The sequence below is a fragment of the Oryctolagus cuniculus genome, chromosome 2 (assembly GCF_051225735.1).
Source record: "Oryctolagus cuniculus isolate XC-2025 breed Fujian yellow rabbit chromosome 2, ASM5122573v1, whole genome shotgun sequence".
Lineage (NCBI taxonomy): Eukaryota > Metazoa > Chordata > Mammalia > Lagomorpha > Leporidae > Oryctolagus > Oryctolagus cuniculus.
Window position 1 is genome coordinate 46724656 of NC_142868.1, and position 25622 is coordinate 46750277.

The 25622-nt window shown below is 52.5% G+C and overlaps 1 protein-coding gene across 1 annotated transcript in view; it reads right to left on the minus strand.

The window, feature by feature from the left end:
- Positions 1-3454: 3454 nt before the first annotated feature.
- The window catches only part of SCARA3 (scavenger receptor class A member 3), a 41890-nt gene continuing 19722 nt past the window's right edge, over positions 3455-25622 (minus strand). Inside the window, exons 3-6 of the mRNA XM_002709303.6 lie at positions 25178-25297; positions 19338-19436; positions 17380-18423; positions 3455-5174 (exon numbers count right to left, since the gene is read on the minus strand). Of these exons, the coding sequence (XP_002709349.4) occupies positions 4723-5174; positions 17380-18423; positions 19338-19436; positions 25178-25297 (1715 nt within the window). The 3' untranslated portion in view covers positions 3455-4722. The remainder of the gene's footprint in view (positions 5175-17379; positions 18424-19337; positions 19437-25177; positions 25298-25622) is intronic.

Here is a 25622-nt window from a genome sequence, read left to right on the forward strand (position 1 = left end):
CACTTCCAGACCAACCCCCAAAGTAGTAGAAGATGGCCCAGGTGTGGGTCCCTGCCACCCACGTGGGAGACCCAGATGAAGTGCCTGGCTCCTGGCTTTGGCCTTGCCAGCCCTGGCCATTGCAGCCATCTGGGGAGTGAACCAGTGGATGGAAGCTCTCTCTCTCTCTCTCTTTGCTTGTAACTCTGCCTTTCAAATAAGTAAATAAATCTTAAAGGAAAAGGTTGAGCCTGATGATTCAGCAGGTCTCTCCTGGCTCTTCCAAGCACACAGTGTGGACACAGGGGTGCGGGGCGGGGCGGGGGAGGGGCTGATGACCTGTCACTCAACTGTAGAGGATAGGGTGTGGGCCTGCAGCGGTTCCAAGGCTCATGCTTATGGAGTGTTGGCCATTGCTACATGCTGTGGGCTCAGCAGCATCCCCGAAGACTTCCTATGTTGACACCCTAACTCCAGTGTAACTGCATCTGGAGATAAGATCTTTAGGAGGTAATTAAGGCTAAATGTCCTACGGGTGGCCCTAGTGCAAGAAGACCTGGCCTTATAAGACTGGGCCATGTGAGGACCCAGCAAGAAGGTAGCTAAGGGTAAACCAGGAAGAGCCAGCACCTTGGTCTTGAACTTTCCGGCCTAACAGCTGTCAGCAAAGAAACTTGCGTTGCACCAGCCATGCAATCGGTGGTGACAGAGCAGACTGGTCGCCCAGGAGTCGGCCAAGTGCATGCCCTCAGCAACTTCAAGGGCAGGCGGGCAGGTGGGCAGGCAATAAAACCACAGAATGGTTCGGTGGTTTGCCCAAGGCTGTCTAAAAACTCAGTATCTCTGTGACTTTGGGCAATTGATTAATCTCTCCAAACCTCAGCTTCCCCATCTGTAAAGCGGTGATGATAATAGCAGCTGCGTAAGTTGAGGTGCGGATTAAATGAGCTACTCTAAGAACAGTACTCACAGCCGGTATCAGGCCACACAGTCATCGCCCCTCCAGGGGGTTCAGCTAGTACTGCTGTTATTCTCTCATTCCTAAATTGCCCACCACAGATTTCACTGCCAGTTTCACCTGTAGTTATTCTCGCTCTCATGTCTCCAATGTTACCACGCATCCTCCCTTCCCTCTACAGTCACCGCTCATTGGATTGGGGTAGACCCTTGACCCGAGGGTCTCGTCCTCAGATTGCTGTGTTAACAATTGGGAATTGGCTGAGGTCACAGGCGGTGAGTGGTGGCCCCGAGGCCTTGCACAAGCAGAGGGTGCTGATCAGTGACAAAGAGGCATGGCGGGGGGAGGGGGGAGCTCCGTGGCCCCCGAGGCACGGAAGAGAGAGCTGCCCGTGGACTGGAGGAAGGGGAGCAGCCTCGGGATGCTGCAGCTCTCCACACCCCGCAGCCCTGAGGCCGACGTCACTGCCTGTCGCCCTGCTTTCCCCTGCTGCTTCCCTACATGAATGCCGCCACCCGGTCTCCTTGCTGGAGCTCGATGGGACTCCTGTGATCGCACGGGTGGCCTTCATTGTGTCTGCTTCCACCCGCGCCCTTACATCCAGCGGGTCCCCCAGTCCACACAGCCAGGGGCTAGTTGTGGCAATTTGGGGCGATACACGAGTTTTTGTTTTTGCTTGTATGATCTCAAATCTATTGGTTTTGATCCAGGTAGCCCTGACTCACATTCCAGTCCCAGAGAGCCCTTGGAATTGATCCCGGATGTCACTTTTCTGGATTTTGACTCCCAGACATTTGGCTTTTCCTTCTGCTGGCCTGGCTTAGCTGTCAGTCACCCTGGACCGTGAGCAGTTTCCTGCAGATTTGTTTGGGGCCCCAGACTCTGAACTGAGCCTGCTGGCACGTTCTGCCTGCCTCCTCCAGAGTTCATCATCTCTGTGCCACCACTCAAGGGCCACCCTCCTTGACCTGCCCAGCTTCCCCTGTCAGACTTGCCCAGGACTCCAACCTCCTGGGTCTGCTTCCTGCCTGGCTGTGGGCGGAACCCCAGCTTTTACTGCGTGCTGCTCTCCCCTAGGAGAGGTCGGTCTCCAAAAGGGGGCTCCAGGTCTCATTTGGCCTGTAGTCCCACAGCACCTAACGCATCGCCCCACACATCTCAGCAGCTGGGGGGAGGAGGGACTTCATGACACTCACTAAATGGTTGAGGAAGTGGTCAGGCCCCTCTACCAATGTCTCATTTGCCCCATCCTCATTCTTCTATGCTTTGCTCTCTTCCTCTACTTTGTCTCTCCCTCCTCTCCCCATATGAAGCAAACCAGGGCCCAGGGCTTGTACAAGGCTATGTTTTACTAGTGAGTGAGATAAGTATATCTTAAAAGTCTTTCTCAGCCGGCGCTGTGGCTCAATAGGCTAATCCTCCACCTTGCGGCGCCGGCACACCGGGTTCTAGTCCCGGTCAGGGCACCGGATTCTGTCCCAGTTGCCCCTCTTCCAGGCCAGCTCTCTGCTGTGGCCCGGGAGTGCAGTGGAGGATGGCCCAAGTGTTTGGGCCCTGCACCCCATGGGAGACCAGGAGAAGCACCTGGCTCCTGGCTTCGGATCAGCGCGGTGCGTGGCCGCAGTGCGCCGGCCGCGGCGGCCATTGGAGGGTGAACCAACAGCAAAAGGAAGACCTTTCTCTCTGTCTCTCTCTCTCACTGTCCACTCTGCCTGTCAAAGAAAAAAAAAAGTCTTTCTGGAGGAACCGGTGCTGTGGCTTAGAGGGTTGAAGCCCCGGCCTACAGTGCTGGCATCCCATATGGGTGCCGGTTCAAGTCCCAGCTGCTCCACTTCTAATCCAGCTCCCCCTAATGCACCTGGGAAAGCAGTGGAAGATGGCTCAAGTCTTAGGGCCCCTCCACCTATGTGGGAGACCCAGAGGAAGCTACTGGCTTTGGATTGGCTCAGCTCCAGCTGTTGCAGCCATTTAGGGAGTGAACCAGCGGATGGAAGACCTTTCTCTCTCTCTGTAACTCTGTGTTTCAAATATCTAAATATATCCTTAAAAAAATCATTCCACAAAAAAAAGTCTGTCTGAGCCTAGGCTGATTCCCAGGGGACCCGGCTCTCTGTCCCTGTAGACCCACTGAGCCAGGCCCTTGGGGAGATGGGTCTGGCCAGGTCTCTTCCCTCTTTCCTGTTCTGTCAGAGACAGAGGGAGGCAGGAGGTGTCCCTCAGGGGGACCCAGGCCTATTACCTTCTCCAATCTCGTTTCAGTCAAAGAGCTACAGGGCCACACTGGAAGCCTCATGGGGCTCGTGGTCGGCGAGCCCCTCGGAACCTTGGGGTCCTTGGCCTTGCCATGAGTGACTGCAGGCCGACTCCTGGCAGAGCTCTGTGTTTCTGGGTTTAGACCCAGCCTCCACGCAGGACTGAACATCAGGGGGACCCTGGTCACTGCTTCCCCTTAAAGGGCAACACCCGTGGAGCCCTGAAGGCACCAGCCCGGGCACAAAGGACTAGAAGACACCTCCCTCCTGGAAACAGCTCTTTACTGAGTTGGTAATACTATGTCGCATGATATTATCGTGTGTAGACTGGAGAATTACACCGCAGTGGGAGGGGCAGGGAGTGCAAACCAGTTGCACATCCGTGACAGGAAGGTGGCAGAGAGGCTTTGAACAGGGAAAGGGCTGGTCTCTGAGTCCGTGTTGGGGAGGAGATGGCTCTGTGCCTCCATCCCAGGGGTGAGCTTCCCGTGGAGGCTGGCCAACGGGAGGCCTGCATCCTGCCAGAGTACATTCCCAGTACCAGTGTGCGGCAGAGGTCTTGGGAGAGGCGGGGGGTGATGTCCAAGTGAGCTTCCTGTGGCTGCGCAGGCCCTTCATACGCCTAGCCCAGCTCGCTGCTCCTACAGAGAAGGCGCCGTGTGGTGAGGTCCGTAGGCGGCTGTGGGCAACAGGAGAGCTGCCCTGGTCCCTGGGCCTGCCCTTCTGTAGCCTGGTGGTCTCCTGCTGGGGAGGCGGCAAGGGAGGCCTTTGCAGGGAGAACCTCCAGGCTCCCCTCTGCTTCCTGCTTCTGCAGCCTTCCCTGGTGCCGGGCATCACTGTGGCAGAATGTTCCAGAACCTGAGAGTCTCCCTGGGTTGATGACACTCCTGCATGGATTCTTCTTGGGCCACTCCTGAGATGCAGAAGCAAGGAGGAAGCGAGACATTTTCTGGACACGTGAAAAAGAAAATGTTGGCTGTGTCCAGGGCCCTGTGGGCGGGATGAAAACACCAGATCCGGCAGAGTCCCACTGCCTGTGTGAGTGGGGCAGCTCCCTGAGGGCTCTGTTCCCACGACTGTGGGGAGGGTCTTGCAGACGCCAAGCTCACCTTGACCTTGGAATTATAACTCTCAGGTTCCACCCTGCAAGGTTTTCTCAACCTTGGGGAGCCCCAGGTCGGGATGGGTGTGGCGATGCTGGCACCATTCAGAGACAGATTCCCGAGGTAGCCACCTCCCTGGCAGGCTCAGTCACAGGACAGGGGGTTGTCGGCCCTCTCCTCCTGCCCAGCCAGGGAAACCCAGTTGGCCCCCTGGCCAGCAGGGAAATGTGCGTGTGTGTGTGTGCGTGTGTGTGCATGTGTAGGGGGCACTTTCCTATGGTAGCATCACTATGCATGAGCCCAACGCTGCAGGATCAGCCCTGGGGGACCCCTCCAGCTGTCTGTAGGTGAGGGGTGAGGCTTTCTGGGGAGCTCGCATTGCCCTGAGCTGTTCCCCTTTGATGTGGCAATGTCTGGGCTGCAGACCTCCTCAGTAGGGGCTCTGGCTTCCTGGTGGGCCTGGGGGCCCAGGAAGGCCAGGGGGACCCTGGATCCCCGGCTCACCCTTGGGTCCCGTGGCCCCCCGCTGGCCTGGTGACCCTGTCTTCCCTGCGATCCCTGGCTTTCCTTGAGGCCCTGAGGGCCCCGGAGACCCTGGGGGTCCCTCTGGCCCTGGGGGCCCCACATCCCCTTTGGGGCCTGGCTGTCCCCTTGGCCCTCCAGTCCCAAAGCTGCCTTTTGAGCCTTTGAGGCCTGGAAAACCTCGAGGACCAACTGGTCCCCTTTCTCCCACGGGTCCTGCCTCCCCAGGCTGCCCCTGAGGCCCCTGGGGCCCAGGGGGGCCCAAGCCACCAGTGTCTCCTTTGGGTCCTCTGCTGCCAGCAGGCCCTTTCACACCCACGTCTCCTTTGAGTCCTCTTGGTCCTGGAGGGCCGGGGGCACCTAGGATGAAAGAGAAGAGGGGAGGAGTCAGTCAGCACGGGGCAGCCCTCCCAAGGCTCGCCCATGGACACGGCGGGCACAGCACCAGCCTGGGCGTCAGGCAAAAGAACCCAGGTGGGCTTCTCGGGGGAAGGGGTTGTGAATGCCAGGAGCTGACAGCCCTCTAAGTTGCCATTTCCAGTTCTGCGACACCAGGGTCCTTTTGTGCTGGTGACTGACACCCTCTGCTCCCGAGCTCCCCATCTTCTGCTGTGTTCCTCCTGTGTCCCTTCCTGGAGTGTTTCTTACAGTGGAACAGAGGCAGTGGACACCATCCTCCATTATGACCTAAACTGGAAACCAGAGCCCAGCCGGTCAGGCCCTCCAGAGCCAATGAAAACCTCCCGGTCCCTTCCCTGCCGTTGCCAGCCCGTGCCCACCTCCTGCCACGGGGATGTGGCTCTGCAGCGGCTCGGTGGCCCACCAGCAGCAGAGGCTAGGGTTTCGTGGTTGGGGTGGTGAGGAGGTGGGGGCTGGGGGCAGCGGCCAGCAGGTGTTGGCAGCAGCCTGGCCTCAGAGAAACCAGGAGGCAGGACCTACCCGTTGGTCCCCAGTGGGCCGCTGGCAGGGTGGCAGCCAGAATGACAGGCACAGGCGGCTGCCCACGCAGGCGCTGCCTCCCCCGGCCTGGCACGCCTTGCTGGGAACTGGCAGAGTCCCAGCGTCTGTCTTCACCCTGACTCGCTCCTGGCACCCGGGTCCGGCTGAGGTTTAGAAAAGCAGAGAGCCATTCAGAGGCAGAGGGGCCCCGCGAGGCTGTGTGGGTGGTGGAGCAACACTGGGCAATTCTCCCCAGAACTCAGGTTTCAGCTGAGAGTTGCATTTAACACAACGGAGACACACGATCGAATAGCACTTAACACACATCAGTGAGTTGCATTTAATACAACTGAGGGTGCTGCACACAACCGCTTCCAAAGGCCTGTGGCCCCAAACTCCTGGGCCTGCTGCTACTCTCCCGCCCCGGCTGGCTGGGCACTCTGCCCCTGCCCCACCCTGCCCCTTGCTGGCAGCTTCTTTGGGAGCCGTGGCGCCCTGGCTCCTCTGTGCCTCACTCGACATGGAGGACTCTCATCCTAGCCAGGATGCCCCTTCCCTGTCCCCAGGCCGGCTGACGTCCCCTGCTCTCTCTTCCTGAGACCTTCCTAGGCCACCATCTTTGGCGGGTGACCTCCCGTCCTTGGCCCCAAGGAACCTAGCAGGCGGCTGTGAGCATTGCCAAGGGCCTCCATGCCCGAGGGCAGGGAGGAATGCCAGAAGGGTCTGCTCGTTCCCATTCCAGCCCGCTCCTCCAGCTCCTCTTTCCCAGACAGCTTGGGGGCATCTTTCCTTGCGTGGGGAAGACGCCCACCTGCTCGCGGATGAGCGCACAGAGGCCTGGGTCACAGCGTCCGCTTCAGGGCCTGGGGACCGCGGCTACTCAGTCCCGAGTCCCTCACTGATGGTGCTGTGGTCGGGCAGGAGACGCCTGTCACCATTGTCAACTGAGGGTCTACTACGTCCCCAGCACTGTCACTGCCTGCCCTCTGCAGCCCACCAACCACGATGCAGAGGGTGGTGACTTGCCAAGGTCACCAACAGTCGGGGGGTAGGGAGGTGGGGGTCAGGACTCCAACCCAGGCCAGAGACGCTCAGAGATCCAGGCTCCTTCCCCTGGCCCCTGCTGCCTCTGCCCCTCGGACACCAAGGGCCCCCCAGCCTCCTACTGTCAGGGTGCTGTCTGCAGAGTGCTGAGGGGGCCCTGGAGAGCGGAAAAGCTGGCTTCCTTAGGGGAGCAGGGCCTCCAGCTGCCCCTTGCACCAGCCATGAGTCATGCCATGGGAGAAGCCAGCCAGCGGGGCTGGGGCTGCCCAAAGGCCAAGTTGACAATGATGGTTGAGTGGTTAGCGTAAGAGGAAAGGACATGACAGAGGCAGCCCGAGGCCCTCTCCAGGACAGGGTGCCAAGGACCCAGACAGCAATGAGTCAGTGGCATCGGGCCAAGCTGAAGGCAGAGAGAGGCAGGGAGGGCTAGCTGCTGCACGGAGCAGAGGTGGGACACTGCCAGCCAAGGAGGAAATGCCAGATGTGGTGGCCGCGGTGCAAGCTGGGAGAGGGGACCAGAGCAGCCTCTGGCCCCGGGGAGGCTCATAATTACTGAGGAAGCCACAGGCTGTAATTGGGCTCTCAGGGCCATTAGGGCTGGCCACAAATGACTGCATGTCTGGGACGAGGAGGGTGGTCTGCTCTGGGGCCTGCACTCAGGTTGGGGGTGGGGTGGGCTGGGCAGATGGGCCCACTTTCTCAGGGTACAGGTGGGAGGGTGCATGGGCAGGAGGCACCTCTGTTGACCTCACAGTCAGAGGCAACCTGCCAGCTTCCCAGGGTAGAAGGACACTGAAATGGAACGGGTGCCTCTTGAGGGACCGGCATGGTGCCATGGGAGACACAGTGACCTGTATACCAGGGACCCTGGGTTCGAGTCCTGGCTCTGGTATTGTGTGCTCAGGCTCCCCTCTGTTTCGTGAGAATCTGGCCCAGATCAGGGACTCTCCGTCTTGCCTGTGGTCACCAGAGGAGCATTGAAAAAATGCCACAGGACTTCCATTTCTTCTTCAGCCTTATAGCAGGCTAAACCTCCCACTGAGAACAACCAGGATCCTTAGAGAAAAACCAAAACATCTTTCTGAAGGTTTGGAGAGGCACCAAGGGCCGAGATCCCAGGGAGAAGGGGACGCATGGAAGGCAGCCCAACACCCTCTGCTGCTTTTCCTCTCAAGGCATTTGTGGACTGGTAATTGGTCTGGGCAGAGAGCTGAGAGGCCAAACAAAGGCTGCAGCTCTTAGGCTGGGAAACCGAGCAGAGTTCTCAGCAGCTTTGCAGGGCTTGGTAGAGAAAACACCCTTCCCTGCCACCTCCCTGGGTGGTTCTCTTGCCTTGAATGAGAGAAGGGCAGGGCAGCCTGTACTTCCTAGTATTAGTGTATACACTTGTCAACATGCTGCATGCAGGAGCAGGATGGAGGGGGTCCTTATGGAACCCCATGTATGTGAAGTGAGTCCCTTCATATCTTGCTTTCTTGCCAATCTTCAGCTCCCACCCCTTTGTTCACAGTCTCACTTATTCATTCACTGAGCAAACATTCTTGAGTATCTTCTAAGGGGCAACACTCTACTAGGTATGTGCTGCGTAAGACAAGGAGTCTTTCCTACCAAGCATTTGAGCTTTGTGATAATCCCTTGGACAGGATGCCCCTTTATCGTTTACAACCTTTTGTTCACATTGTTCTGTCGCTCCCCCTCTTCATGGAGGAATGACACTAAACCCTGCCTAGGCTTTCTATCCAAGTCACGGCACCATTATGTCACTCCCCCTCTTCGCGGAGGAATGACACAGGGCCCTGCGCTGTTCTTTTGTCTGCTCGGCCCTTCCTGGGTTTGCTGCTGGTTCTTCCCGGGTTGGCTACTGTCCCTTCCACCTCCGTGGAAGGGCGGTGCCCCCTGCCACTTTCCCCACTTCCGTGGGGGAGTGGCACACCGCCAGCCGGCTCTCTCGGGGGCTTCTCGGGGGCTGCTCAGGTGTTCCCCTTAGATGTTCCTGGTGCATGTTGTCTCTCTCCTCCTTTATAGTCCTCTTCTACCAATCCCAACTCTGCTACCCACATGCCGAGCACGCTGCTCTCCTCCAATCAGGAGCAGGATCAGCTCCTGCAGGTCATCACTCAAGTTGGCGAGAGGCAGCTGCGTAGAAGCTGTTTACTCCTCTCCCAGCGCCATATTGTGGGAGAGCAGATGCATAGAATAAGTCTTAATTCCAGTAACTTAGTCTAGTCCGAGTTGCTCCCCACATTGTTCCCATTCATCCTCACCTCTATGCTTGGACTATAAGAAAGCAGATATTAATATTCCTATTTGCAGGTGAGGAACTGAAGTTCAAAGCTGCCAAGACCCTGCCCCAGGTAACTAAGCTAAAAAGTTGTGATGGTTTTTGTATCTCATTCCCAAATGATAGTCCTAGCATAAACACTGTCTAGCATAGACACAGAAATTATCATGCAGAGTAGCGAGAGAGAAGTATGCTATGAGGGAAGAGAACACTATGGGAGCACCACAGGGTTTCTGTTGAGTAAATGAAGACTTAGGATTAATCAGAGCTGGACGAGAGCTCAGAGAGCAGCTAGTCTCACCCCTCATTTAAAGATGAAAGGAAGCAGAGGCCCAGGAAGATGAAGAGATTCTGCCTAAAGACCCAGAGAAAATTAGAAGCCAGGCTCCTCTCCTGTGCAGTTTCAGAGTTCCAAGTCTTCAATCAGTACTTGGCTGTGGCTGCTCTGTCCTTCTCCCTTTATTCCAGACAGCTCAGCTCAGCTTCAACCAGGGGGAGATCTCGTTGGCAGCCCCAGCGCCAGAGCCTGCCAGCACCTGCCTGTGGAGGAATGAATGAGTGACAAGGTCCCTGAGGAAGGGATATGCATTGTGCTCTCTCTTTCAATGTGAGAGATTTTACATAAGGTGGCTTTAATGACCAGGAGGAATGTTGACAACAGACACAATGTGAAAAGGTGTGGAGGCCAACCCAAGGGTCACATGTCCCTCCAACAGATGTCCCACCTTGCTTTGCGAACTATATTGCAATTAGGATAACAGCAAACTTAAATTTTAGACTGTTAACACTTAGCATGGTTCTCCAGCCAACATTTCCGGTCATATCTCTATCTGCCTCACACCCCACACCTCAGCAGAGAATGTGCTTTTGGTCATCTGCATGTTCTTATTCTCAGTATCTCCTTTCCTGGTAGGCTCTGGATGTGTGCATTTCAGAGTCACGATGAGGGGTTAAGATGTTAAATCATAGTGTGAGCCGGCGCCACGGCTCAATAGGCTAATCCTCCACCTAGCGGCGCCAGCACACCGGGTTCTAGTCCCAGTCGGGGCACCGGATTCTGTCCTGGTTGCCCCCCTTCCAGGCCAGCTCTCTGCTGTGGCCCGGGAGTGCAGTGGAGGATGGCCCAAGTGCTTGGGCCCTGCACCCCATGGGAGACCAGGAGAAGCACCTGGCTCCTGGCTTCGGATCAGCGCGGTGCGCTGGCCGCAGCACGCCAGCCGTGGCGGCCATTGGAGGGTGAACCAACAGCAAAAGGAAGACCTTTCTCTTTGTCTCTCTCACTGTCCACTCTGTCTATCAAAAAAAAAAAAAAATCATAGTGTGACCTTGTGCTCATGCCTTAAGCACCCTCCCCACCACCTCAGGTCACCTTCCTATAAAACAGCGACATCAACATCTGTACGATGCTACCTTTTCTATTGTACAAGGGTTGTTGGGAAATACTGAAATGAAACAAAGTGTGTGAATGGGATTTGCCATCAGGGAAGTTTTAGATTTCCCTTGCTCTTAGGTTGAACTCAAGAAACCCATGACATGGGCAGACGATGAACCACAAGAACTATCTACCACGGGAACATTGCAACATAGAGCTCCCATAGATGCATATTTTAGATGAAACACTGTAGGAAAATTTTGGTTACCATGGAAATACTCGTGACAAGGCTTAGTTGCAAAAATAAAATATAACAACAAGCAAACAGGATCTCCTCCTATATATGTGACCAATTAAAGAGAAAAACCAGCCCTAGTTCAGTGATATAAAGTGAGATTTAAAATGCAGTTGACATGGGTATGGGGCTGAAGGGTCAAAGAGAACCAGAGAATCAGAGAGGCTGATTCCAAGTCTGAATTCTGAGGAGAGAACACAGTTGTCTGGACCATGGGGCTCTCAGATCTTTCTCTTAGAGCTCCCTGGGTGATTGGGCCAAGGTGTTTGGGCCCCCAACAGAGACACTGGTTCTAGAACTGCCACATCTCAGTGGCTGCTTATCTTATTCTCCAGAATGAAGATCTCTAAGTTTTCAGGTTTAACATTCTCCCCACGTAGACACACTTTTGTTGGGGAAGAGCACAGGGAACCATCAATTTCCTGGGGTGAAGAAATCCAGCTTAGGAGACTTTGGGATCCTTTTCTAGTAAAACCACAGAGCCGCCTATGGAAAGACAGGGAATACACTGCTAAGGAGGACTAGGACGGAAAGGCAATGGTGTTTGTTGTGGGTTGAGTTTTGTCCCCCAAAACTGTTGAAGTTCTAGCCCCAAGTATCTCAGAATATATCTAGTTAGGAGAAGGACAGTCAGTTAAAATAGGGTCATTAGGACGGACTCTCATCCAGTTGGACTGGAATCCTCATCAAGAGGGGAAATTTGCGGTGCTGCGGCTCACTAGGCTAATCCTCCGCCTTGCGGCGCCGGCACACCGGGTTCTAGTCCCGGTCGGGGCACCGGATTCTGTCCCGGTTGCTCCTCTTCCAGGCCAGCTCTCTGCTGTGGCCCGGGAAGGCAGTGGAGGATGGCCCAAGTGCTTGGGCCCTGCACCCACATGGGAGACCAGGAGAGGCACCTGGCTCCTGCCATCGGATCAGCACGGTGCGCCGGCCACAGCGCGCCAGCCGCGGTGGCCATTGGAGGGTGAAGGCAAAGGAAAGGCAAAGGAAGACCTTTCTCTCTGTCTCTCTCTCTCACTGTCCACTCTGCCTGTCAATAATAATAATAATAATAATAAAGGTTAAAAAAAAAGAGGGGAAATTTGGACACTGAGACACACACAGGGAGGACGATGTGAAGAGACACAGGAAGAAGACGGCGCCCGCAGGAGAAACAAACCCTGCTGAGGCCTTGACCTTGGACTTGCAGCCTCCTGGACTCCCAGGAAATACAGTTCTATTGTGTAAGCCTCCCAGTCTGGGTGCTGCGCTGCGGCAGCCCTGGAAGACCCATCTGGTGGCTCAGAAGAAAATAAGAAGAAGCAGAAGCCACACAGTGTTTCATGTTGATTACAAGAGTGGGTCAAACAAACCCACTTTTGACAGAGAATTGAAGCCGCAGTTGGGAGTGGAGTTGCCCCGGGGAGGAAGAGGTCAGTCCCTGGCTGGGATTTAGTAGGCGAGCACGGGGTCTGGCTAGAGGAGCCGCCCTGGCAGCCCACACCCTCGCTGAGGAGCACACCGCACTCACCCACGTGCTTTCAGAGCAATGAGGCTGTGCGTGACTTTGGGGCAGCTCTCAAGGCAGCTTGGAGCCTTAGACCTGAATGGCCTTGAATGAGCTGTGTCTGTTCCTTGCCAGCTGCATAGCTCAGGGAATCAGGAAGGGCTCTCAGCAATTCGGTTGGGTGACTGACGCATGGACCAAAAAGCAACCCATAGTAAGAGAGTTAGAAATGTGGGAATTGCCTTGGTTTATGAAGAGGAAGCGATTCAAAGACTTACGGCGACTGGAATGCCAGAGTAGACTGGTCCCTGGAGACCTCCTCAGCTACCCTGGCAGGGTACGGAAGACACACCTTTCACCGTGACTTTGAGGAATAAGTTTGTGAGGGGAGCCCTGGCATCCTGGGTTGGGGGGCTCGTGGTTGCTCTTCTCTGTAGGCCAGACCTTACAGTGGGGACTGCTTTCACTGATGGGGAAACTAAATCGCAGTGAAAGCAGCTGGGCCCCGGGGGGCAGCCCTAAGTGGTGGCAACGGCAGGTGGGTGTGCTTACCATAAGGGACAGCAGAGTGAGAGCAGCAATCAAAACAGTTTGCCTGTCAAGGCCTGTGGCCCTGGCTGATTTACCATGGTGTTCCTCAACGTGAAATAAGATAGGGAACCTACAGAATTCTTACTTGATCTGTATAAACAGAGATTCTACGTAACAAAAATCTAAACTTGAATCATAAAAAGACAACCATGCCCCTCAGTCAATTCCCAAACCTGAGTCAGTTTATAGAACCAGAACCCCGGAATGAAGGGGAGACAGAATCCTCCTGAGAGAAGACTCCAATGAATGGCGTTAATATTTATAACGTTAATCTGACAGCTTACCCAAAATAACATATGGTCTTTTATTAATTAGAGTGTACATTGGAGAAAGGAAATTAATCAGAACTTTTGGGGACCAGTGCACCTGGATCTGAACTGATTCTCATTCTAGGAGACCTAAAACATCACTATGGCCCTCCGGTTATCAGTAGGGGCTTATGGAGGTCAGATGATCAATGGAGCTTAGCTCAGCTACAACTTGCAGCAGATCCAGTGGGTCCCTGAACCCATGTTAGGGTTATTCCCCCAGTACCAGAGTGCATAATTGGAACAGATACCCTTCGCAGTTGGTACAACCTCCACGTTGGTTTCCAGACCTGTGGAGTGAGGGCTATTATGATGGGAAAGCCCAACTGGAAGCCACACTTAGGAACACAGTAAACCAAAGCAATCCTGCACCGCCAGGGGCCTTGCAGAGATTAGTGCCACATCAGGGACTTGAAAGATGTAGGGTGGTGATGCCCACCACATCCCCACTCAGGTCACCCATGTGGCTGGTGGACACATGATTGAATCCTGAAGAATGATGGTGGATTATTAGAAGCTTAACGAGGGAGTGACTCCAACCGTAGCTGCTGTTTCATTGCTTGGGCAAATTAAGATATTCCCTGGGACCTGGTTTGCAGCTATTGATCAGTAAATGTTTTTACTGCCACACCTGTCACTAAAGACTGCTGGGAGCCATCTGCTGCAGGCTGGCAAGGCTGAAATGCACCGACTGCCCTTCCTCAGAGGAATGGCCGTTCTCGAGCCTTACGTCGTAATGTCGCCCCCAGAGCTCTTGATCACTTTCCTCTTCCCCGGGAGATCACACTGAGCTATTACATGGATTACACTATGCTGATTGGACCTGCTGAGCAAGAAGTAGCAACCATGAACTTACTGGTAAGCAAGGTATCTGTCAGAAGGTGGGAGATAAGTCTGATGAAAGCTCAGGGAGCTTCAATCTCAGTGATGTGCCCAGGCAGCACAGGCACATCAAGATGTCCTTCCTAAGGTGAAGGACAGGTGGCTGCAGCCAGAAAGGAGGCGCAGTACCTGGTTGTTACTTGGCCTTAGCAGAGACCTCAGCCAGCCATTATGAACTGGATGTTAGCTGACACACAGCGCATCAATTTGGGCCTATACAGTAGTACTCCATCATCAAATGAAAGTGGGTATATATGTGATAGGGCCTGAGCAGGCCTTGAAGGCGCAAGTACATGAAGAAGTGGCCCAAATGTCCATAGTCCTCACTCTTATTATGCTATCTTTTCTTTCCCAGCTTCTACCTAGAGCCTCATGAAAAGCTGACAGGGGAAGAGAAAAGTTGGATCTGGTTTATAGATGGTTTGGCACCACATGCAGGCACCACACAAAGTGGACACCTGCAGTGCCACAGCCCATTTCTGCGACATCAGTGGTGTAGGAAAATGCTAGTGGGAAGAAGTCTGGGCAATGCACTTGGCTTTTCACTTGCTTTGGAAGGAGAAATGATCATTAGTGCTATTATATACTGACTCATGGACTGTGGCCATGGCTTGGATGGTCAGGGACTTGGAAGGAACACGACTGGAAAAGTGGTGACAAGGAAATCTGGGCAAGAAGTATAGGGATAGATCTCTACGAATGGGTGAAAATTGTGGAGATATTTGTGTATCATATGAATGCGCACCCAAGGATGGCCTCAGCAGAGAAGGATTTTAACATTCAAGTGGCTAGGATGGCCAGTTCTGTGGGTACTAGTCAGCCTAGTCTCCCAACCACCTGTGTCATTGCCTATGGTCTTACGAATAAAGTGACCCCAGTGGCAGGGATGGAGGTTATGCATGGTCTTGGTAAAAGGGACTTTCACTCACCGAGGCTGACCTGGCTGTGGCCACTGCCATTGTCTAATCTGCCAATAGCAAAGATGAATTCTGAGTCCCTGATACAGACCATTCCCTGGGGAGCACAGCCAGCTACCTGGTGGCAGGTTGATTACACCAGACCGCTTCCATCATGGAAGGGCCAGCATTTTGTTCTTGCTGGAATAGACTTTATTCTGGATATGGGTTTGCCTTTCCTGCATGAAATGCTGCTGTCAAAACTACCCTCTGTGAGTTGATAGATTCCCTGATCCACAGTCATGGCATTCATACAGCATAACGTCTGATAAAGGATCTCCCTTCACAGTGAAGGGTGTGAGGCGAGGGCCCCATACTCATGATGATTTACTGGTCTTACTATGCTCTCTCCCAAACTGAAGCCACTGATTTAGCAGAATGGTGGGATGTCCTTTTGAAGACCCAATTACAACACCAGCTAGTTGGCGATACTTTGTGCGGCTGGGGCAAGCTTCTCCAGCAGGTTGTAAATGCTCTCAATCAGTGTCCAACATATGGCATTCTTTCGCCAGCTGCCAAGATTCACAAGTTCAAGAATCAAGGGCTGGTAATTAAGACTGCTGCCTGGCCACTTTGGGCTCCTCATGCCTCTGAATCCACAAGAGTTACTGTGTTGATGTGAGTGATCGATCCTGATTATCAAGGACAAATTGTGCTGCTACTCTACAAAAGAGGTGAGGAGAATATGTCTGGAATACAGGAGCTCACTCAGGTTGTCTCTTAGTATCATCATGCTCGGTGATGAAGATCAATGGAAAACTTCATTAACTCAATCCAGGTAGGAATAATAATGGTCCAGACCCTTAAGGAATAAAGGTGTGGATCAACCCACCAGGTAAAGAAACACAACCAACTGAGCTGTTTTTATTGGAGGCAAAGATGCTGGAAGAGGTGGTTATAAATGCCAGCATGGGCCCGGTTACAGAAATGAGGACCATAATTGTGATAAATATTTCATGACTGTGAATATATTCCTTATTCTGATATGAATATATCTATGTATATTGCAACTAACTTTGCTTGCTTTCATTTCTTGTTCTCTTATGTGTAACATAGATGTGTTGCCTTTATATCACAGTATTTAAATATTGTTAACTTTACATCAAAATATTTAAGTTATGAGATATAAGGGGAAGAATACAAATCACTCCAGGACTTTAACTCCTCTTCTGGGGAAAGAATTATTGCATTCTCGGTTGTACACAGGGTAGTTGTATCACGTTAGGAGGACTTGTGAGCTGGTCATTGTCTATTTAGACATTAAGTATGGTTTAGGAAGATGTGTATGGGTGCCAAGTTGACAAGGGGTGGAGCTGTGATGGTTAATTTTGTGTGACAACTTGACTGGACAACAGGGTACCCAGCTAGTTGGAAAAACACTATACTGAACATGTTTGTGAGGGTGTTTTGATACAGTTAAGATTTAAGTTGACAGATTAGGTTGGTGCCATGGCTCACTAGGCTAATCCTCCACCTGTGGTGCCAGCACACCGGGTTCTAGTCCCAGTCGGGGCGCCGGATTCTGTCCCGGTTGCCCCTCTTCCAGGCCAGCTCTCTGCTGTGGCCAGGGAGTGCAGTGGAAGATGGCCCAAGTGCTTGGGCCCTGCACCCCATGGGAGACCAGGAGAAGCACCTGGCTCCTGCCATCGGATCAGCGCGATGTGCCAGCTACAGCGTGCCGGCCGCAGCGGCCATTGGAGGGTGAACCAACGACAAAAGGAAGACCTTTCTCTCTGTCTCTCTCTCTCTCTCTCTCACACTGTCCACTGTCAAAAAAATAATAAAAAAATAAAAATAAAAAAATAAGTTGATAGATTAAGTAAAATAGATTGCCCTTCTTATAGTGGGGGGACTGATCCAATCAGGTGAAATCCTCTACAGAACAAAATGTCTGACCTTCTCCTGATTACGAGAGAACTCTTCCTGCCTGATGCCCTTTGAACTGGAACACCAGCTCTGCCGACTGTGGACTTGCCAGCTGTTATAACTACACGAGAGGATTCTTTATAATACCTTTCTGTCAGTCTATCTGTCTACACACCATAGCTTCTGTTTCTCTCGAGGACCATGATGAACCCAGGGGGCCACACGGGGGCTGGGAGGAGAGCAGAGCATCAGAGTAATGGGCCTGGGACGGGCAGGTGGTTGGACGGCTGAGAGCAGCGGGTGGTAAGGGAGAAAGCTGCAGGAGACAGAAGTTCAAAAACACAGGTCTGTCTGTCTATGTGGGCCCAATGAAGCAAGTCTCCATGTAAAAATCCAGATTTGTACACCAGACAAGTTAGAAACCATACACTAAGGCTTGTAAGGCTGTTCCCTCTGCTCACTACCCTAGGCGCTTGCTACAGGATTGTATTAGCCTGCTAGGATCCCACCTTACACCAGCAGCCCTGCCTGGGTCCAACACTTACCTCGTACAATGGTGACGTTGTGCAGGATTTCCCCGTGCCTCGTGTCCACGGCCTTCATCTCCTCCACGATCATGGAGAGGTTGCGGACGTTGAAGTCCAGCCGGGCGCTGAGCAGGCTGAAGCGCTCCCGGAGCAGGTCAGTGGTGCCCAGCATGAGGGAGACGGACTTGTTCAGGTAGTAGAGCTCCTCGGCGTGGGTGTGGAAGCCCAGCGTGCAGGAGAGCCGCACGTCATCCAGGTACTTGAGCATACTGTGCACGTGGTTGTCAGTGGCATTGATGTTGGTGAAGATGGTGCCGATTTCTATCTCATGAGACGCCATGCGTCCTTCCAGGGACTCGAACCTCTCTACCGTGCGGTTCTGGGCATAGCGGGTGTGGTACTGGAGGTCATGCATGTTCTCCTCGTGGTCATCCAGGAAGGACGAGATGTTATCCAGCTGCAGTTGCAAGCCCATGACCTGAAGAACCAGGTCGTGCATGCTCTCGGCATTCTGGCTGATGCGCTGAGAGGAGGCCCCCAGCGTGGCTTGGATGTTCTTGACCACTTCTCCGGTCTTGGCGGAGGTGGCGCGTAGGCTGCTAAAAAGCCGGGTGTAGTTCTGCCAGTCTGTGACCATCTTCTGGAGGGTCAGGGTCTCCTCGTCTGTCTTCCGCTGTATGCCGTGGATCCACTCGGAAGTCTGCCCCACGGTGAAGTTGATCTGGTGCACTACAGCCTTGACGTCATAGCAGTCCTGGGCGAGGTCCTTCAGAGAGAGGTCCAGGCCAGCTGTGGTGGCCTGCCAGCCTCTCAGCTGCGCCAGGAAGAGCCCCAGGGACTGGTTGACCTGGTGGATGGAGAAGGAACAGCTGCCCATCTCCTGGGAGATCTGACTGCTGGTGGTGGACAGCAGTTCCTGGGCCTGGGAGGTCTGGTCCAGCTGCACCTCCTGGGCCAGGAGCATCTTCTGAAGGCCCTCTAGCTCCTCCTGCAGTTTCCGGATCTCTTTCCCCAGCTGCCCAGCCTCATGGCAGAAGGAGCAGTTGTTCAGGGCTTTTGGATCTTGCGGAGAGAGGGAAAACATTTTGAGTTGCTGAAGGATCAGGGGATAGTGGTTGTGTAAATAAAACACGTCAGAGCATGATGAATTGGCAAGTAGCTTCCCAACTCTGCGTTCTTTCCTAAGTCCTGCTATGGAATCCTTCTCGGGAAAGCCTTGCCATCTCTATAAAATCTCATTTTACCAAATGCCTTTGTTGTGATCTGAGATGTAGGATTTAGGACACTTTTGCTATTCCCACAGCCAAATTCTAGAAGCCATATCTCCATAACCTTTCTGAGATGGCCAAGCACCTCCCATTTATTCTTTATTTTAAAATTTCTCTGGATACTTTACATCTGTTTTTTCACTTGACCCTCTCTGTAATAAACTTGTGGAGAGGGCGGCACAAAGATTTTCATGCTGTGACTCATGGGCAATGAGGCAGAGAGAAGAGACTTGCAAAGCTTTTCTCAGCTAGTTAGTGGCAGGTCAGGACTTTGTATCTGCATCAGACCACTTCTAAACTCTTGGATGACGGCTCCTTCTGTCTCCTCTCTCAGAACACTCCTGGGTACAGCAGGAGACGAGCGTCGTGGGCTGCAGAGTGGTCTCATGCAGTGACGACTAAAGGGCTGGCCTGTTAAGAGGCTTTGGAGGGTCTCAAAAAATCATTTGCAACGGCTGAGGATATTTTGGGAATGGATCATCTTTGGCTTCCTTTTCTATCTGCACACTGGGTAGATGTGCACCCCTCACGGAGCCACCTGCCCCAATCCTGGATGGATGGTGCTCTGGCTGGCGAGGGAAGCAGGGAGCTGTGAGTGTGTCCTTTGCCTGGAAGGCCGGGGAAGCCCGCCCTGCTCTGGGGCACCATGGCCCCAGTGAAAGCTGGCGTATGTCACAGTCATCAGCACAGCTAGACTCACACACTTACCCAGCCCCTGGAGATCTTCCTGCATGGACACAAGCTTCTTGTCATACATGGACTGTGCCAAGGAGATGTCTTCTGAGAGAGAGTCCACTTTCCTGAAAACTGTAGGGGAAATACGGATAAGAAACTGGGCAGGGCCTTAGTTCACACAGTGGTCATCTGTTGGGAAGGCATTTTGATCAGGCCCTCTGCAGCCTACACCATTCACTCTCCTGCAGGAGGCGTCCCAATGGCAGAGGAGGGATATGCTTCTGACAGCCAGAGTTCACTGCACATCCCTTTAAAAAAATAATAATTCTCAATCGTATCATCCAGACATCGTGCCAAACATCTTCCTGTATTTCCTTGAGCCTCTTTCACATTGACAGTCATTTTACATACTTTTTTAGAAAAAAAAAAGGAAATGGGGTCAGCATTATGGTGTAGCACGTTAAGCCACTGCCTGCAATTCTGGAATCTCATATGGGCCAGCTGCTCCACTTCTTAATTTTTTTTAAAGATTTATTTATTTGAAAGGGAGAGTTACAGAGAGGCAGAAGCAGAGAGAGAGAGAGGTCTTCCATCTGCTGGCTCACTCCCCAAGTGGCCACAATGGCCAGGGGTACACTGATCTGAAGCCAGGAGCCAGGAGCTTCCTCCAGGTCTCCCACATGGGTGCAGGGGCCCAACGATCTGGGCCATCTTCTACTGCTTTCCCAGGCCATAGCAGAGAGCTGGATTGGAAGTGGAGCAGCCAAGACTCAAACCGGCGCCCATATGGGATGCTGGCACTAGAGGCGGCGGCTTTTACCCGTGACACCACAGAACTGGCCTCACTGCTCCACTTCTGATACAGCTCCCTGCCAATGCACCTGGGAAAGCAGTGGAAGGTGGTCCAAATCTTGGGCCCCTGTCACCCACGTGGGACCAGATGAAGCTCCTGGCTGCAGCCTGGCCCAGCCCTGGCCATTGCAGCCATTTGGGGAATCCACCAGTGGATGGAAGACCTCTCTCTCTGTCTCTCCCTCTCTGTAATTCTGGAAAGGAGAGGAGAGGAGAGGGGAGGGGAGGGGAGGGGAGGGGAGGGGAGGGGAGGGGAGGGGAGGAAGGAAGGAAGGAAACAAAAGCAAAACTGGTATGTTCTAGGCATCTCATGTGTTTTCTTTTATCTTGCTTTATTGGAATCACATCGTGGACATTTTCCATTGAGGCTTACATCACTTTAAAACTATCTTTAGTGTCTCCATCATACTCTATATAAATGATACAATAATCATGTAAAAGTCTCCTATCACTGGGGATATCTGAAGTACCTCCTCTTCTGAGCTTATAAATCAAGCTTGACATATAAATGTGTGTTACACTTGATGCTAGAAATAATACCTGCATGTGATGGTTGTGTGTATGATGATTCTCTTTGGAAAAATTGCTAAAAGTAGAATTATTGGGTCTGTGGGAATTGACATTTTTGAGTCCTTGATGCAAGTTGTCAAACTGTCCCCCAGGGAAGGTTATACCATTGTATCACACTCCATGAAGGGGCTCACGGTTACAGCACATCTCAGCAGCAGGACTCCTGGCTCTCTCTAACAGGTGCCTGGCTGGGCCTGGCAGGGGGAGGAGGGCTTGGGTTGGTCTGGGGATCAACAAAGTGTTTCCCAGAGATCTTCCGCAGGCGCTCGAGGTGGGGGCAGAGGGCTGGATAGTCCCAGATTTACATCAAAATGTTCGATGACCAAGGCAAGTCAATTAACCTTTCTGCAGCACAACTTAATCATTTGTAAAATGAAAATGAGGAGCTAGATGACTTCTAAGGCACTTCTCAGCTCCAAAATCCTGTGACTTCAAAGTATTTGGAACCTCTGTCCCCCAGTTAACACTGTTCTCCGAACTGCCAAGAGATTTACTTAATCAGTAACAGTGACCCATTGAGAGTGCCCAGGAATAGTTGTATGCTGTTCCATTAGACTAGCACTTTACGGCTTACAGTAGTTATTATTCCACACGTGTCTCTCTCTTATTAAGAGCCTGTGTGTAGAAGGAGGAAGACAGGTACAGAGGTTGAATGACTTTGCTTCCTGTTGTAATGCTTCAAACGTCCACCTTCAAGTCAGGCTCCAAGGACTCATTCATTCCATTCATTTGTAATAATATATTAATTTGTTTAACCATTTTACTTACTCTTTATATCTATTTTTTTCTCATCCTTTTAAAGTTGTTTTATAATACATACAATATAGGCAAGGAGTATACATATGTAACTTACAGAAAAGTAGATATATTTTGGAGATGTGAGCCAATGAATTTTTTTTGCCTTGCCAATATTTTATGATAAACATTCTCAAACAAACAGAATAATCAAAAGACTCCTATGGTGAATCCCCATGGTCACCTAGGTTTAATAATTACCATTTTCTATATTGACTTTATTCCCCATTTCTTTTATCCTTTTATCTATCCACCAATTCAGCTATTTTTTCTGGTATATTTTAAATCATTTTTTTTACTGGTAGCCAAAAACATTCATAAATCACTGCTCTAAACTAGCAGTTGGCAAATTGTGGACTATAGTCCAGCCCAATGTCTGCTTTATTGGAACACAACCACCTCCTTTCATTTATATTTTGCCTACAATTTTCACTCTACAATGGCAGAATTTGTTTGTAAAAAAAAAAAATCACATGTGACCTGAAAAGCCTAAATACTAACAATTTAGTCTTAAAGAAAATATTTGCCAAATCCTGCTCTAGATGATAAGCTCCGTAAAGGCAGAATCTATGTTTATCCAGCAGTGTACTGCCCTTGGTCTACTATAGCTGTTGGCCCACAGCGTGCATGTGAGGAATACTTGATTAAATGAATGTAGTGGCTTTTCTTTTCTTTTCCTTTTTTTTTTTTTTTTTTGACAGGCAGAGTGGACAGTGAGAGAGAAAGAGACAGAGAGAAAGGTCTTCCTTTGCCGTTGGTTCACCCCACAATGGCCGCTGCAGCTGGTGCTCTGTGGCTGGTGCACCACGCTGATCCGAAGCCAGGAGCCAGGTGTTTCTCCTGGTTTCCCATGTGGGTGCAGGGCCCAAGGACTTTGGGCCATCCTCCACTGCACTCCCGGGCCACAGCAGAGAGCTGGACTGGAAGAGGGGCAACCGGGACAGAATCCGGCGCCCCGACTGGGACTAGAACCCCGGGGTGCTGGCGCCGCAGGTGGAGGATTAGCCTATTGAGCCACGGTGCCGGCCTGTAGTGGCTTTTCAATGTTCACTTGTGGGAAGACCAATTGTGACCAACTCTCTGGACTTCTGATCACAAAGCTTTGAGTAGAACTATTCATACATACACACACACACACACACACACAAACATGTAGTCATTCATTCAACAAATATCATTGAGTACCTACCAGTCAGGGTCAGGTTGGTGCCACATGGTTCTCAGGACTTGAGATACCCGAGCTAGAGGCAAACACTGAAACCCTAAAGGTCTCCCGTGATTGCCTATTCACTCCTCACCCCTAACGCTTCCACTCCTCAGCCCATTCACCCTGGACCTCATTTCCAATCATTTCATCTTCCCAGATGTGATTCCTTATAGGTGGAATGGGGAGTCTCCCCACTGAAGGCCTGCTGAGAGGATTCAGGGCCTTCACCCTGTCCGCCTTGTCTGGGCTGCTGGAGCTTTTAGGAAGGGTTCCAGGTCCCTCGGTGCTGTGGGCTGAGGTCCTGGGGGGTTACCCAGGAATTTGATAAATTCTCCCGGGGCCAGGTTGCTGCTGTTGATCATGGATTAAGGCTCCTCCTCTCACGGTCGGGGATTTTGGTCATTTTTTGGAAAGATCAAGCTCTGAGAAGTATTTGGCAGAGATGGGTGGAGCCGAGCAGAATAGGGGTGAGGAGCTCGGGAAGTTCTGAAACGCGTGGTCCTCAGATCCGGGTGCACATCAGAATGCCCTGAGGAGCTTCCCATAAACAAGTAGGGCCTGAGTGCTACCCAGAGATGATTTAATTCATCTGGACTCTGCGTGTTTGGAGTGGGGGTGGGAGACTCTGGCACTGGGATTGTTAAATTCTCTCCAGGGGTTCTAGTATACAGATAGGGAAGGGAGACAGTCCCTTCAATGATGACACGTAATTGAACTCAGTGCTCCCAGTACCTGGCACTTACTAGTGGTTGGCTTGGGCTGAGCTAATTCATGCCTTCAGGATTACTGGAAGAGGACTACAGTGTGATTCAAATCATTAATATGCTGGCCTGTTGCCTTCAAGCCAAGAAGGCTAGTTAATGGATATCCCCAATCAGGGCCAGGAACAGGTGCCCTTCCTAGCAAGGTGCTTGTCCTCAGGGTGAGCAGGCCTCTCCCTTCTCCCACCCTGGCCCCTAATTTTAGTAGATTAGAACAAACAAACCTAGTTGAGCACGGATTTTCAAGGTTGGAAGCTAAGAGTTGAATGGCATTGCAGTGAGATACCAGCACATTTGTTCCAGTCAGTTTACCACCAACTGAGCAGCAGAGGGTAGAAGCCACCCAATTGTGACTGGGTCAGCTACTCCAGCGTACAAAGCGCAGCATGCATGAGAGGCACCAGCCTTCAGCAGCTCCGCAGGCTCTGCTTTAGTAGCGCTGGGTGAGACCCAGGAATTTGCATTTTAAGAAATCCTGGGAGGGATCTTAATGCAGGAGGGGATCTAATCTTACTATGAAACCCTCTCAGCCGGCGCTGTAGCTCATTAGGCTAATCCTCTGCCTTGCAGCACCAGCACACCAGGTTCTAGTCCCGGTCGGGGCGCCAGATTCTGTCCCGGTTGCCCCTCTTCCAGGCCAGCTCTCTGCTGTGGCCAGGGAGTGCAGTGGAGGATGGCCCAGGTGCTTGGGCCCTGCACCCCATGGGGGACCAGGAGAAGTACCTGGCTCCTGGCTTCGGATCAGCGCGGTGCGCCGGCCGCAGCAGCCATTGGAGGGTGAACCAACGGCAAAAGGAAAACCTTTCTCTCTGTCTCTCTCTCTCACTGTCCACTCTGCCTGTCAAAAAAAAAAAAAAAAACACCTCTCAAATAGACCATCGAAGGAGCTTAGAAGACCCCTCATCGAGTGATCTCAACAGCGATGGTCAACAAAACCACCTGAAAGATACTTATGTTAATTTAATTATGCAGGGTGAGGCCCCAGTGTCAATATTTTTTACACTTTTTTTTTTTTTTTTGACAGGCAGAGTGGACAGTGAGAGAGAGAGAGACAGAGAGAAAGGTCTTCCTTTGCCTTGGTTCACCCTCCAATGGCCGCCGCGGCTGGCGCGCTGCGGCCGGCGCGCTGCGGCCGGCGCACCGCGCTGATCCGATGGCAGGAGCCAGGTGCTTCTCCTGGTCTCCCATGGGGTGCAGGGCCCAAGCACCTGGGCCATCCTCCACTGCACTCCCGGGCCACAGCAGAGGGCTGGCCTGGAAGAGGGGCAACCGGGACAGAATCCGGCGCCCCAACAGGGACTAGAACCCGGTGTGCCGGCGCCGCTAGGCGGAGGATTAGCCTAGTGAGCTGCGGCGCCGGCCAAATATTTTTTACACTTTTGAAAGGTCTCAGGTGATTCCAACTTGGAGCTAAAACCAAGGACAGCAAATCTAGTTCCATATCTTTCACCTCTAGGAAAACAAGGAGCCTGGATGGGAGAGTGTCTTGCTCAAAGCCACACGGCTCTTTCTGCATCAGAAATTAGGAGTTTTGATTAGGTAGTGAGATTCCTTAGTCAGAGGATGCTGGTTCTGGGCCTTGGGCTACAGATACCAAGTGCTGATCTTTGCAGGGGAGTTATTTTTTTCTGCCAAAGCTCTGAGCAGACACTTCCTTGAAACCCAGGATGGGCAGGCCCTGGACTCACCCAGAGAGGCCAGCACAGCCACGGCCACAAGGAGCAGGGCCAGGAAGAGGTAAAGGATCCGCACCGATGTGTGCAGGGACAGGTTCTTCTGGCAGCGGCTGCAGCGGAGCCGGGGCTGGCCTGTGGCGGGACAGGAGAGGGCAGTAGCTTAGGTCATGGCTTGCAGGAGGGGGAGGCTGGAGCTGAAGGGCCAAAGCCGCACTCCTGCTCTGACCTCCCTCATCACATCTCAAACCAGGCTCAGGAGGGATTGTTCTCCACCATCATTCTTTTTCTAGCTTACCAACTTTCTCTATGTCCTATAGAGACATAGAGCAGGGAGGGGAGAGGCAGAGTCAGCATCTTCAATCCACTCCCTATCACTACCACCATTCAGCCCAGGGCGGGGGGCAGGGGACACCTCTTCCCTCCGTGATCAGCAGCATGGGCGGCCAGCCTTTCTGCA